We start from the raw sequence: 13,813 nt of genomic DNA, 5'->3' as shown, positions 1-13,813 counted from the left end.
ACAGTAACACCTCCCCCATAAGCATTACAGGGATATGGCTCTGAATATATACAGCAACACCTCCCCCATAAGCATTACAGGGATATGGCTCTGAATATATACAGTAACACCTCCCCCATAAGCATTACAGGGATATGGCTCTGAATATATACAGTAACACCTCCCCCATAAGCATTACAGGGATATGGCTCTGAATATATACAGTAACACCTCCCCCATAAGCATTACAGGGATATGGCTCTGAATATATACAGTAACACCTCCCCCATAAGCATTACAGGGACACGGCTCTGAATATATACAGCAACACCTCCCCCATAAGCATTACAGGGATATGGCTCTGAATATATACAGCAACACCTCCCCCATAAGCATTACAGGGATATGGCTCTGAATATATACAGTAACACCTCCCCCATAAGCATTACAGGGATATGGCTCTGAATATATACAGTAACACCTCCCCCATAAGCATTACAGGGATATGGCTCTGAATATATACAGCAACACCTCCCCCATAAGCATTACAGGGATATGGCTCTGAATATATACAGCAACACCTCCCTCATAAGCATTACAGGGATATGGCTCTGAATATATACAGCAACACCTCCCCCATAAGCATTACAGGGATATGGCTCTGAATATATACAGTAACACCTCCCCCATAAGCATTACAGGGATATGGCTCTGAATATATACAGCAACACCTCCCCCATAAGCATTACAGGGATATGACTCTGAATATATACAGCAACACCTCCCCCATAAGCATTACAGGGATATGGCTCTGAATATATACAGTAACACCTCCCCCATAAGCATTACAGGGATATGGCTCTGAATATATACAGCAACACCTCCCCCATAAGCATTACAGGGATATGGCTCTGAATATATACAGCAACACCTCCCCCATAAGCATTACAGGGATATGGCTCTGAATATATACAGCAACACCTCCCCCATAAGCATTACAGGGATATGGCTCTGAATATATACAGCAACACCTCCCCCATAAGCATTACAGGGATATGGCTCTGAATATATACAGCAACACCTCCCCCATAAGCATTACAGGGATATGGCTCTGAATATATACAGTAACACCTCCCCCATAAGCATTACAGGGATATGGCTCTGAATATATACAGCAACACCTCCCCCATAAGCATTACAGGGATATGGCTCTGAATATATACAGCAACACCTCCCCCATAAGCATTACAGGGATATGGCTCTGAATATATACAGTAACACCTCCCCATAAGCATTACAGGGATATGGCTCTGAATATATACAGTAACACCTCCCCCATAAGCATTACAGGGATATGTCTCTGAATATATACAGCAACACCTCCCCCATAAACATTACAGGGATATGGCTCTGAATATATACAGCAACACCTCCCCCATAAGCATTACAGGGATATGGCTCTGAATATATACAGTAACACCTCCCCCATAAGCATTACAGGGATATGGCTCTGAATATATACAGCAACACCTCCCCCATAAGCATTACAGGGATATGGCTCTGAATATATACAGCAACACCTCCCTCATAAGCATTACAGGGATATGGCTCTGAATATATACAGTAACACCTCCCCCATAAGCATTACAGGGATATGGCTCTGAATATATACAGTAACACCTCCCCCATAAGCATTACAGGGATATGGCTCTGAATATATACAGTAACACCTCCCTCATAAGCATTACAGGGATATGGCTCTGAATATTTACAGCAACACCTCCCCCATAAGCATTACAGGGATATGGCTCTGAATATATACAGCAACACCTCCCCCATAAGCATTACAGGGATATGGCTCTGAATATATACAGTAACACCTCCCCTATAAGCATTACAGGGATATGGCTCTGAATATATACAGTAACACCTCCCCCATAAGCATTACAGGGATATGGCTCTGAATATATACAGTAACACCTCCCCCATAAACATTACAGGGATATGGCTCTGAATATATACAGTAACACCTCCCCCATAAGCATTACAGGGATATGGCTCTGAATATATACAGCAACACCTCCCCCATAAGCATTACAGGGATATGGCCTCTGAATATATACAGTAACACCTCCCCCATAAGCATTACAGGGATATGGCTCTGAATATATACAGCAACACCTCCCCCATAAGCATTACAGGGATATGGCCTCTGAATATATACAGTAACACCTCCCCCATAAGCATTACAGGGATATGGCTCTGAATATATACAGCAACACCTCCCCCATAAGCATTACAGGGATATGGCTCTGAATATATACAGTAACACCTCCCCCATAAGCATTACAGGGATATGGCTCTGAATATATACAGCAACACCTCCCCCATAAGCATTACAGGGATATGGCTCTGAATATATACAGCAACACCTCCCCCATAAACATTACAGGGATGTGGCTCTGAATATATACAGTAACACCTCCCCTATAAGCATTACAGGGATATGGCTCTGAATATATACAGCAACACCTCCCCCATAAGCATTACAGGGATATGGCCTCTGAATATATACAGCAACACCTCCCCCATAAGCATTACAGGGATATGGCTCTGAATATATACAGTAACACCTCCCCCATAAGCATTACAGGGATATGGCTCTGAATATATACAGCAACACCTCCCCCATAAGCATTACAGGGATATGGCTCTGAATATATACAGCAACACCTCCCCCATAAGCATTACAGGGATATGGCTCTGAATATATACAGTAACACCTCCCCCATAAGCATTACAGGGATATGGCTCTGAATATATACAGTAACACCTCCCCCATAAGCATTACAGGGATATGGCTCTGAATACATATAGTAACACCTCCCCCATAAGCATTACAGGGATATGGCTCTGAATATATACAGCAACACCTCCCCCATAAGCATTACAGGGATATGGCTCTGAATATATACAGTAACACCTCCCCCATAAGCATTACAGGGATATGGCTCTGAATATATACAGTAACACCTCCCCCATAAGCATTACAGGGATATGGCTCTGAATATATACAGCAACACCTCCCCCATAAGCATTACAGGGATATGGCTCTGAATATATACAGTAACACCTCCCCCATAAGCATTACAGGGATATGGCTCTGAATACATATAGTAACACCTCCCCCATAAGCATTACAGGGATATGGCTCTGAATATATACAGCAACACCTCCCCCATAAACATTACAGGGATATGGCTCTGAATATATACAGCAACACTTCCCCCATAAACATTACAGGGATATGGCTCTGAATATATACAGCAACACCTCCCCCATAAACATTACAGGGATATGGCTCTGAATATATACAGCAACACCTCCCCCATAAACATTACAGGGATATGGCTCTGAATATATACAGCAACACCTCCCCCATAAACATTACAGGGATATGGCTCTGAATATATACAGCAACACCTCCCCCATAAGCATTACAGGGATATGGCTCTGAATATATACAGCAACACCTCCCCCATAAGCATTACAGGGATATGGCTCTGAATATATACAGCAACACCTCCCCCATAAGCATTACAGGGATATGGCTCTGAATATATACAGCAACACCTCCCCCATAAGCATTACAGGGATATGGCCTCTGAATATATACAGCAACACCTCCCCCATAAGCATTACAGGGATATGGCTCTGAATATATACAGCAACACCTCCCCCATAAGCATTACAGGGATATGGCTCTGAATACATACAGCAACACCTCCCCCATAAACATTACAGGGATATGGCTCTGAATATATACAGTAACACCTCCCCCATAAGCATTACAGGGATATGTCTCTGAATATATACAGCAACACCTCCCCCATAAGCATTACAGGGATATGTCTCTGAATATATACAGTAACACCTCCCCCATAAGCATTACAGGGATATGGCTCTGAATATATACAGTAACACCTCCCCCATAAGCATTACAGGAATATGGCTCTGAATATATACAGTAACACCTCCCCCATAAGCATTACAGGGATATGGCTCTGAATATATACAGTAACACCTCCCCCATAAGCATTACAGGAATATGGCTCTGAATATATACAGCAACACCTCCCCCATAAGCATTACAGGGATATGGCTCTGAATATATACAGTAACAACTCCCCCATAAGCATTACAGGGATATGGCTCTGAATATATACAGTAACACCTCCCCCATAAGCATTACAGGGACATGGCTCTGAATATATACAGCAACACCTCCCCCATAAGCATTACAGGGATATGCCTCTGAATATATACAGCAACACCTCCCCCATAAACATTACAGGGATATGGCTCTGAATATATACAGCAACACCTCCCCCATAAGCATTACAGGGATATGGCTCTGAATATATACAGTAACACCTCCCCCATAAGCATTACAGGGATATGGCTCTGAATATATACAGCAACACCTCCCCCATAAACATTACAGGGATATGGCTCTGAATATATACAGCAACACCTCCCCCATAAACATTACAGGGATATGGCTCTGAATATATACAGCAACACCTCCCCCATAAACATTACAGGGATATGGCTCTGAATATATACAGCAACACCTCCCCCATAAGCATTACAGGGATATGGCTCTGAATATATACAGCCACACCTCCCCCATAAGCATTACAGGGATATGGCTCTGAATATATACAGCAACACCTCCCCCATAAGCATTACAGGGATATGGCTCTGAATACATATAGTAACACCTCCCCCATAAGCATTACAGGGATATGGCTCTGAATATATACAGCAACACCTCCCCCATAAGCATTACAGGGATATGTCTCTGAATACATACAGCAACACCTCCCCCATAAACATTACAGGGATATGGCTCTGAATATATACAGCAACACCTCCCCCATAAGCATTACAGGGATATGGCTCTGAATATATACAGTAACACCTCCCCCATAAGCATTACAGGGATATGCCTCTGAATATATACAGCAACACCTCCCCCATAAGCATTACAGGGATATGGCTCTGAATATATACAGCAACACCTCCCCCATAAGCATTACAGGGATATGTCTCTGAATATATACAGTAACACCTCCCCCATAAGCATTACAGGGATATGGCTCTGAATATATACAGTAACACCTCCCCCATAAGCATTACAGGGATATGGCTCTGAATATATACAGCAACACCTCCCCCATAAACATTACAGGGATATGGCTCTGAATATATACAGCAACACCTCCCCCATAAACATTACAGGGATATGTCTCTGAATATATACAGCAACACCTCCCCCATAAGCATTACAGGGATATGGCTCTGAATATATACAGTAACACCTCCCCCATAAGCATTACAGGGATATGGCTCTGAATATATACAGTAACACAGTGAGTCTCAGAAATGGTTAATATATGAATGTTATCTGATGTCATCAAGTTATTGATTTCATGAACCTTATTTCTAAGGCTCCATATATTATTATGGGATGTTTTCAGCCCTTTCCTGGGTAGCTGATCAGAGATGGACATAATATGGAAAAGAGCAAACAAAGTAAGAGACAAAAATATACATTCAGCAGTCCATTAATCAGTTGGTGTGTGTGTGTGTGTGTGTGTGTGTGTGTGTGTGTGTGTGTGTGTGTGTGTGTGTGTGTGTGTGTGTGTGTGTGTGTGTGTGTGTGTGTGTGTGTGTCTGTGTGTGTGTGTGTGTTGTGCTGCGGAGTTGAAGCTATGAACCCATCGACTTGGCTCTCTCATCCCTTCCTGGCTTCTGGGTGGGAGGGTGGACAATGAGCCTGTCATAGCGGATGTAAGCAATGTCCCCACGCACTCTGACAGCTTTTATGGCTGGGATAAGTTCTTTCCTCTTCAGTTTCAGGCTAGTCCTTTTTTAGGAAGATATATGTTCCTCTCAAGTTCTTGGCTCTTTAAAGAACAGCTACCTTGTCCTTCAACCTCAGGAACTTCACCACTATTGGGCCTGTCACCTGGGCCGGTGGTGGGTTTTCCAATCCTGTGGGCGCGTTCCACCTCAATCTTCCTGTGGTCCATTTCCCCTCACTTTGTCCTCAACCATGTTGTTCCGCCTTGAACTCTCTCATTGACTTACAGATTGCTGTCATCTTGCTGTTCTCCTGTTTCAACTCATTGAGCTGATCCTGGGAGAACTGCAAACTGTTCTTCAGGTCCTGGACCTCTCTGGTCAGGTCGTCCATTCTTTTATTAGTCGAATCCACCAGTATTTGGACAAAACACTTGAAGATATTTTCTTGTTGTAACAACTGCTTGTAGAACTATTTTTGTTTGTTTAAAATATCCTTCACGTGTGATAGACACCACTGTCCTCAACGGTACTCCCACTGGCTTTGGTCTTTGTCATGGTAGCTAGCAACGTAGGTAATGCTGTTACTCCTCGCAGTTCCAGACAGGGCAGGTCACAGGGAAGATGGAAAACAACAAACAGCAGGGAACTAGACAGCCACAAACCTAATCCCCAGTCCCAGCCACAATGGCTAACCGTGTTGCGGGCTGCGTTCAAGCCCTCAAGAAAACCCCGCTAGCTAGCAGCTAGGCTAGCTGCTACGCCAAATAGCTCCTCAGACCTGGCCTTGGTTGGCAGGATCAATGGACAGAGACTAGCAGTCCCAGCAACTGATGCCAACTGCGTCGCAGGATCCAAACTAAAAAAGAAAGGCTGTCTTTTGAAGTGGATGGAAGCGTTGTGATTGTTGCCTTTTTGTTTCAGGTGAAAGTAGTCAAGTTCTCCTACATGTGGAGCATCAACAACTTCAGTTTCTGTAGAGAGGAGATGGGGGAGGTTTTAAAGAGTTCCACCTTCTCCTCTGGACCCAACGACAAGATGAAATGGTAAACTTAACATTTACTGTATTACTACTGTCATCAATTAATTCTAACTTGCTTATAAAATGCTTCTAGGCAGGAGAAAGAGTATCATCCTGATCTCAACAGCTTGTTGTTTCTTTGTGAATAACGACTGGAGTAATACAGCCTCTGCTGAACTAATATTCTGTTTTGTTCCTCCTCTGTTTCCTGCCCAGGTGTCTTAGAGTCAACCCAAAAGGACTAGATGATGAAAGCAAAGATTATCTGTCGTTGTATTTACTTCTTGTTAGTTGTCCAAAAAGTGAAGTCAGAGCAAAGTTCAAGTTTTCCTTATTGAACACTAAAAGAGAAGAGACTAAAGCTATGGGTTAGTAACAGACCTGACAGTCTACAACTATATTACGTTAAGGAAATCACCATTCAAATAACATACTATTTACCTGTATTCTCCTAGTTAGAGCCTTATAGACACAAACTAAGTGTGTTTTGGATTCTTCCTCCTCCCTGCAGAAAGCCAAAGAGCCTATCGGTTTGTCCAGGGGAAAGACTGGGGCTTCAAAAAGTTTATTAGAAGAGATTTCCTGCTTGATGAAGCCAATGGGCTGTTACCTGATGACAAACTCACCCTGTTTTGTGAGGTAAGACATTTACATTTGAGTCATTTAGCAGACACTTATACAGAGTGACTTACGGTTAGTGCATTCATCTTCAGATAGCTAGGTGGGACAACCACACATCACAGTCATAGTAAGCGGAGTCAGAGATGGTAAGAGGGGAAAGATACTCTTTGAAGAGGTAGGGTTTTAGATGTTTTCAGAAGATGGGCAGGGACTCTTCTGTCCTAGCTTTAGGGGGAAGCTGGTTCCACCATTGTTCTTTTTTTGTGTGTATGTAGGGTGAAGTTATTTACGATGCTCTTTGACACAGTCTAATGGGGTCAATTTTACGCCATATGTATTGAATTCAAAATAAAATAAATCGTAAACATGAAAAATAAAGTTGAGAATGTAAACCTTATATTTTCGAGGACAGGTGAAATAATGGATGTTGAAATCAAAAACCAAACATTCGAAAGCAAAATGTATAGAATTGTAAACTAAAATAAGACATCAAATGCAAAACCCCAAAACTTGTAAGCAAATAATTTTAAAGCGAGAGGAAAACTCTATGACAGATGATAAAAAAATATATACACTGCTCAAAAAAATAAAGGGAACACTAAAATAACACATCCTAGATCTGAATGAATGAAATATTCTTATTAAATACTTTTTTCTTTACATAGTTGAATGTGCTGACAACAAAATCACACAAAAATGATCAATGTAAATCAAATTTATCAACCCATGGAGGTCTGGATTTGGAGTCACACTCAAAATTAAAGTGGAAAACCACACTACAGGCTGATCCAACTTTGATGTAATGTCCTTAAAACAAGTCAAAATGAGGCTCAGTAGTGTGTGTGGCCTCCACGTGCCTGTATGACCTCCCTACAACGCCTGGGCATGCTCCTGATGAGGTGGCGGATGGTCTCCTGAGGGATCTCCTCCCAGACCTGGACTAAAGCATCCGCCAACTCCTGGACAGTCTGTGGTGCAACGTGGCGTTGGTGGATGGAGCGAGACATGATGTCCCAGATGTGCTGAATTGGATTCAGGTCTGGGGAACGGGCGGGCCAGTCCATAGCATCAATGCCTTCCTCTTGCAGGAACTGCTGACACACTCCAGCCACATGAGGTCTAGCATTGTCTTGCATTAGGAGGAACCCAGGGCCAACCGCACCAGCATATGGTCTCACAAGGGGTCTGAGGATCTCATCTCGGTACCTAATGGCAGTCAGGCTACCTCTGGCGAGCACATGGCGTCTCCAGACTCTGTCACGTCTGTCACATGTGCTCAGTGTGAACCTGCTTTCATCTGTGAAGAGCACAGGGCGCCAGTGGCGAATTTGCCAATCTTGGTGTTCTCTGGCAAATGCCAAACGTCCTGCACGGTGTTGGGCTGTAAGCAAAACCCCCACCTGTGGACGTCGGGACCTCATACCACCCTCATGGAGTCTGTTTCTGACCGTTTGAGCAGACACATGCACATTTGTGGCCTGCTGGAGGTCATTTTGCAGGGCTCTGGCAGTGCTCCTCCTGCTCCTCCTTGCACAAAGGCGGAGGTAGCGGTCCTGCTGCTGGGTTGTTGCCCTCCTACGGCCTCCTCCACGTCTCCTGATGTACTGGCCTGTCTCCTGGTAGCGCCTCCATGCTCTGGACACTACGCTGACAGACACAGCAAACCTTCTTGCCACAGCTCGCATTGATGTGCCATCCTGGATGAGCTGCACTACCTGAGCCACTTGTGTGGGTTGTAGACTCCGTCTCATGCTACCACTAGAGTGAAAGCACCGCCAGCATTCAAAAGTGACCAAAACATCAGCCAGGAAGCATAGGAACTGAGAAGTGGTCTGTGGTCACCACCTGCAGAACCACTCCTTTATTGGGGGTGTCTTGCTAATTGCCTATAATTTCCACCTGTTGTCTATTCCATTTGCACAACAGCATGTGAAATTTATTGTCAATCAGTGTTGCTTCCTAAGTGGACAGTTTGATTTCACAGAAGTGTGATTGACTTGGAGTTACATTGTGTTGTTTAAGTGTTCCCTTTATTTTTTTGAGCAGTGTATTTCAAACGAATTCAAAAATAGTTTTTGGTTAAACTTTCCTTGCAAACAATCCTATTGAATACATTTTGCCTACGCTCTTGTCTGCATGCACTACCTTTTGGTTACGCTACTCATATCTTTGCTTTCGATGTCTGTTTCTTTGTTTTCACTGCCAGTCTATTTGATTGCGAGTTTTGGCATTATTTTTCTGTGAAAGGCGGGGTTTAGAGGGAGGCGTAGACAATGAATCTCCATTGGTCCACTAGTTTTGGAGTGACGGTTCGTCTTTACCCAATCAAGGAACATGATAGACGGGCTTTTTTTCTATTGCCTACTTTAATAGACAGTTTTAGCTAACGTACTTCAAAATTGTCACGGGTCATGTACGGATATTAGAAGCATGTCTATCTAAATCATTTAATGACAAATCATCACCTGTTGCACAACGTTCAGCGCAGGTGTATGGTGAAACAGTTACCAACACCTGCCGAATGTTGTGCAACAGATAATTCATAAAGTTTGATTTGAAGCTGATAGGTCAAATATACTGTTTAGTTCTCTACTGCCAAGTTTACACCTTCACTATTACAGTGGCATTTTTTGTCCAAGAAGTTGTCTAAAAGGGATAGAATTTGTTGTTGCCTAATTGTTTTTTTGGTAGGTTTCCACACTACTTTCCTTTCATCTATAGCATTTATTAATATTATTCAGTTCCTTTGGCTTTGATGCCTCATGGCTGAGCATAGCTCTGTTCAAGGAATTGATGATAAAAATATGTTTTGTTAGACTTCAGTTCAGCTTTTGACATTATCGATCATAGTCTGCTGCTGGAAAAACATATGTGTTGTGGCTTTACACCCCCTGCTATATTGTGGATAAAGAGTTACCTGTCTAACAGAGCACAGAGGGTGTTCTTTAATGGAAGCCTCTCCAACATAATCCAGGTAGAATCAGGAATTCCCCAGGGCAGCTGTCTAGGCCCATTACTTTTTTCAATCTTTACTAATGACATGCCACTGGCTTTGAGTAAAGCCAGCTCCTACAGCGAGTAAAATTACTGCAACACTTAACAAAGAATTTCAGTTAGTTTCAGAGTGGATAGCAAGGAATAAGTTAGTCCTAAATATTTCTAAAATTAACAGCATTGTATTTGAGACAAATCATCCACTAAACCCCAATCTAACCCTAACCCTAGCCCAATCTCGTAATGAATAATGTGGAAATTGAGCAAGTTGAGGTGACTAAACTGCTTGGAGTAACCCTGGATTGTAAACTGTCACGGTCAAAACATATTGATGCAACAGTAGCTAAAATGGGGAGAAGTCTGTCCATGATAAAGCACTGCTCTACCTTCTTAACAACACTATCAACAAGGCAGGTCCTACAGGCCCTAGTTTTGTCGCACCTGGACTACTGTTCAGTCGTGTGGTCAGGTGCCACAAAAAGGGTCTTAGGAAAATTGCAATTGGCTCAGAACAGGGCAGCACAGCTGGCCCTTGGATGTACACAGAGAGCTAACATTAATAATATGCATGCCAATCTCTCCTGGCTCAAAGTGAAGGAGAGATTGACTTCATCAGTACTATTTGTGAGAGGTATTGACATGTTGAATGCAACGAGCAGTCAGTTTGAGCTACTGGCGCACAGCTCGGACACCCATGCATACCCCACAAGACATGCCACCAGAGGTCTGTCTAAACTACTAACACACAGCTCAGACACCCATGCATACCCCACAAGACATGCCACCAGAGGTCTGTCTAAACTACTAACACACAGCTCAGACACCCATGCATACCCCACAAGACATGCCACAAGAGGTCTGTCTAAACTACTAACACACAGCTCAGACACCCATGCATACCCCACAAGACATGCCACAAGAGGTGTCTTCACAGTCCCCAAGTCCAGAACAGACTATGGGAGGGGCACAGTATTACATAGAGCCATGACTACATGGAACTCTATTCCACATCAGGTAACTGATTCAAGCAGTAAAATTTGATAAAAACAGATAAAAAAACACCTTATGGAACAGCTGGGTCTGTGAAGCAATGCAAACATAGGCACAGACACATGCATAAACACACACGATAACACACGATAACATACGCACTATAACACGTACACATGGGTTTTGTATTGTAAATATGTGGTCGTGGTGGAGTTGGGGTGAAATCTGTGAATGTATTGTAATGTTTTTAAAATTGTATGAACTGCCTTCATTTTGCTGGACCCCAGGAAGAGTAGCTGCTTACTTGGCAGCAGCTAATTTTATTTTTTATTTAACCTTTTCTTAACTAACTTGCCTTGTTAAATACAAATTCTTATTTACAATGATGGCCTACACCGGCCAAACCCTAACCCGGACGATGCTGGGCCAATTGTGCGCCGCCCTATGTGACTCCAAATCACGGCCGGTTGTGATACAGCCTGGAAACGAACCCTCTGGCACTGAGATGCAGTGCCTTAGACCGCTGCGTCACTCGGGAGCCCCCACCCCCGATGGGGATCCATAATAAATACAAACACAAAAGTAGACTGTGATTTTGCTGTGATCTGATATCAGTGGGTTGACTGTGAACGCTCTGAGAGACTGGGTTGAGGTGTACCTACCGTAGGAGTCCCCTCTAAGCCTACCATTGACTATGTACAGTTGAAGTCGGAAGTTTACATTCACTTAGGTTGTAGTCATTAAAACTCATTTTTCATCCACTCCACAAATTTCTTGTTAACAAACTATAGTTTTGGCAAGTCGGTTAGGACATCTACTGTGTGCATGACACAAGTGATTTTTCCAACAATTGTTTACAGACAGATTATTTCACTTATAATTCACTGTATCACAATTCCAGTGGGTCAGAAGTTTACATACACTAAGTTGACTGTGCCTTTAAACAGCTTGGAAAATTCCAGAAAATGATGTCATGGCTTTAGAAGCTTCTGATAGGCTAATTGACATAATTTGAGGTGTACCTGTGGATGTATTTCAAGGCCTACCTTCTAACTCAGTGCCTCTTTGCTTGACATCATGGGAAAATCAAAAGAAATCAGCCAAGAACTCAGAAAAAAAAATGTAGACCTCCACAAGTCTGGTTCATCTTTGGGAGCAATTTCCAAATGCCTAAAGGTACCACGTTCATCTGTACAAACAATAGTACGCAAGTATAAACCCCATGGGACCACGCAGCCGTCATACCGCTCAGGAAGGAGACGCGTTCTGTCTCCTAGAGATGAACGTACTTTGGTGTGAAAATTGCAAATCAATCCCAGAACAACATCAAAGGACCTTGTGAAGATGCTGGAGAAAACAGGTACAAAAGTATCTATATCCACAGTAAAACAAGTCCTATATCGACATAACCTGAAAGGTCGCTCAGCAAGGTCGCTCCAAAACCGCCATAAAAAAGCCAGACAACGGTTTGCAACTGCACATGGGGACAAAAATCGTACTTTTTGGAGAAATGTACTCTGGTCTGATGAAACAAAAATAGAACTCTTTGGCCATAATGACCATCGTTATGCAAGCCGAAGAACACCATCCCAACCGTGAAGCACGGGGGGGTGCTTTGCTGCAGGAGAGACTGGTGCACTTCACAAAATAGATGGCATCATGAGGAAGTAAAATTGTGTGGATATATTGAAGCAACATCTCAAGACATCAGTCAGGAAGTTAAAGCTTGGTCGCAAATGGGTCTTCCAAATGGACAATGACCCCAAGCATACTTCCAAAGTTGTGGCAAAATGACCTAAGGACAACAAGGTCAAGGTATTGGAGTGGCCATCACAAAGCCTTGACCTCAATCCCATAGAAAATGTGTGGGCAGAACTGAAAAAATTTGTGCGAGCAATGAGGCCGAAAAACCTGACTCAGTTGCACCAGCTCTGTCACCAGCTCTGTTGTCGTGTCTTTGGCAATGCCGGATTAAGTGATATGACATGCTATTCCATAAAATCCTTTCTCTGTAATTAATATTACCTGATTAAGCTAATCATGTAAATGTAATTAACTAGAAAGTCGGGGCACCACAAAACAATATTTATAGAGCTGTTATCTTCCGAATAAACTCTTAAAGACCTAGTAATATTTTACATCAATAGGAGTCAATATTAATCGTCACCTTATTTCAGTCTCATCTGAAAGTTGTAAATTCTTGGTTATCTTCACAAACCCTGGCTAACAAGTTGAATCAGCAATACAAAATTGGGTTTAATTATTTATTTACTCAATACCTAACTAATCACACAAAATTACATATACACAGAATGAATCATACCTTGACTACAAATGATG

At 42.7% G+C, this 13,813-nt stretch overlaps 1 protein-coding gene across 1 annotated transcript in view; it reads left to right on the top strand.

Annotated features, from left to right (window-relative positions):
• LOC120064502 (speckle-type POZ protein-like A) overlaps positions 1-13,813 on the top strand; it is a gene marked incomplete at its 3' end in the record, with an annotated part of 62,957 nt that overhangs the window by 33,058 nt on the left and 16,086 nt on the right. The window contains exons 3-5 of the mRNA XM_039015119.1: positions 6,772-6,893; positions 7,085-7,236; positions 7,380-7,507. Coding sequence (XP_038871047.1) covers positions 6,772-6,893; positions 7,085-7,236; positions 7,380-7,507 — 402 coding nt within the window. The remainder of the gene's footprint in view (positions 1-6,771; positions 6,894-7,084; positions 7,237-7,379; positions 7,508-13,813) is intronic.

This window comes from Salvelinus namaycush, chromosome 19, assembly GCF_016432855.1.
Source record: "Salvelinus namaycush isolate Seneca chromosome 19, SaNama_1.0, whole genome shotgun sequence".
NCBI lineage: Eukaryota > Metazoa > Chordata > Actinopteri > Salmoniformes > Salmonidae > Salvelinus > Salvelinus namaycush.
The sequence above is the reverse complement of the archived record's forward strand: the minus strand, read 5'-3'. Positions and strand labels throughout refer to the sequence as shown.